Source organism: Octopus bimaculoides, chromosome 15 (assembly GCF_001194135.2).
Source record: "Octopus bimaculoides isolate UCB-OBI-ISO-001 chromosome 15, ASM119413v2, whole genome shotgun sequence".
Classification (NCBI taxonomy): Eukaryota; Metazoa; Mollusca; class Cephalopoda; order Octopoda; family Octopodidae; genus Octopus; species Octopus bimaculoides.
The window spans coordinates 25,913,476-25,914,247 of NC_068995.1; the positions used below are offsets into that span (position 1 = coordinate 25,913,476).

The 772-nt window shown below is 38.1% G+C and overlaps 1 protein-coding gene across 2 annotated transcripts in view; it reads left to right on the forward strand.

The window, feature by feature from the left end:
* The window catches only part of LOC106872843 (deleted in malignant brain tumors 1 protein), a 257,237-nt gene that overhangs the window by 222,526 nt on the left and 33,939 nt on the right, over positions 1-772 (forward strand). For both annotated transcript variants that reach the window (XM_014919977.2, XM_052973204.1), the window contains exon 23: positions 297-626. In XM_014919977.2, the coding sequence (XP_014775463.1) occupies positions 297-626 (330 nt within the window). The remainder of the gene's footprint in view (positions 1-296; positions 627-772) is intronic.

A 772-nucleotide genomic window follows, 5' to 3' on the forward strand; every position in this document is an offset into this window, starting at 1 on the left:
GAGAGAGAGAGAGAGAGAGCATAAAACATTGTTGTGTTCCTTTTCATATTTCCTTCTTATTTCTGAAAGTTTGGTTTGGAACATTTAGGTCCCTCAGTCCACTACACTGACGTTTCGAGTCCTTTACAATCACATTTTCAACTTAAACTGTAATAATGGAGTGTTAGCTGTGGGGAATATTGGGAATAATGTTATAAATTATAAAATTCTCATATATCATGAATACGTAATACAAAACTGTTTTGTTCCTTTCAATCAAATAAAATTTTTAAATGCTTTTTTTTTTTTTTTTGCAGAAATTTCTTACCGACTAGCTGGAGGTAGGGGAGATTTTGGTCGTGTGGAAGTGTACATTGACGGAGAATGGGGTACATTTTGCTCAACATTCTGGGACACTCGAGAAGCAACAGTTATGTGTCGACAGCTCGGTTACTCATCTGGAGAGATCAGCACTACACCACTTCACGATAGAGGCACTGGTCCAATTTGGAATAATTTGTTTCGTTGTACAGGAGCTGAAAGTCACATGCATGAATGCGCGCATTCTGGTTGGAAGAAAGTTTCTCCTCAACATTATACTTGCAGTGCTCACAAGCGTGATATATCTATTCGATGCTTTGCTACCGGTATGAATTTTCTAACATGTTCGACAATAAAAAAACAAATTGATATCATCATGTTTTCCCTCAAAATTCAGTCGCATACACACGCACGCACACTCACACACACACTTTCTCTCTTTCCTCCCACACTCTCATGCTTTTTCTCTCTC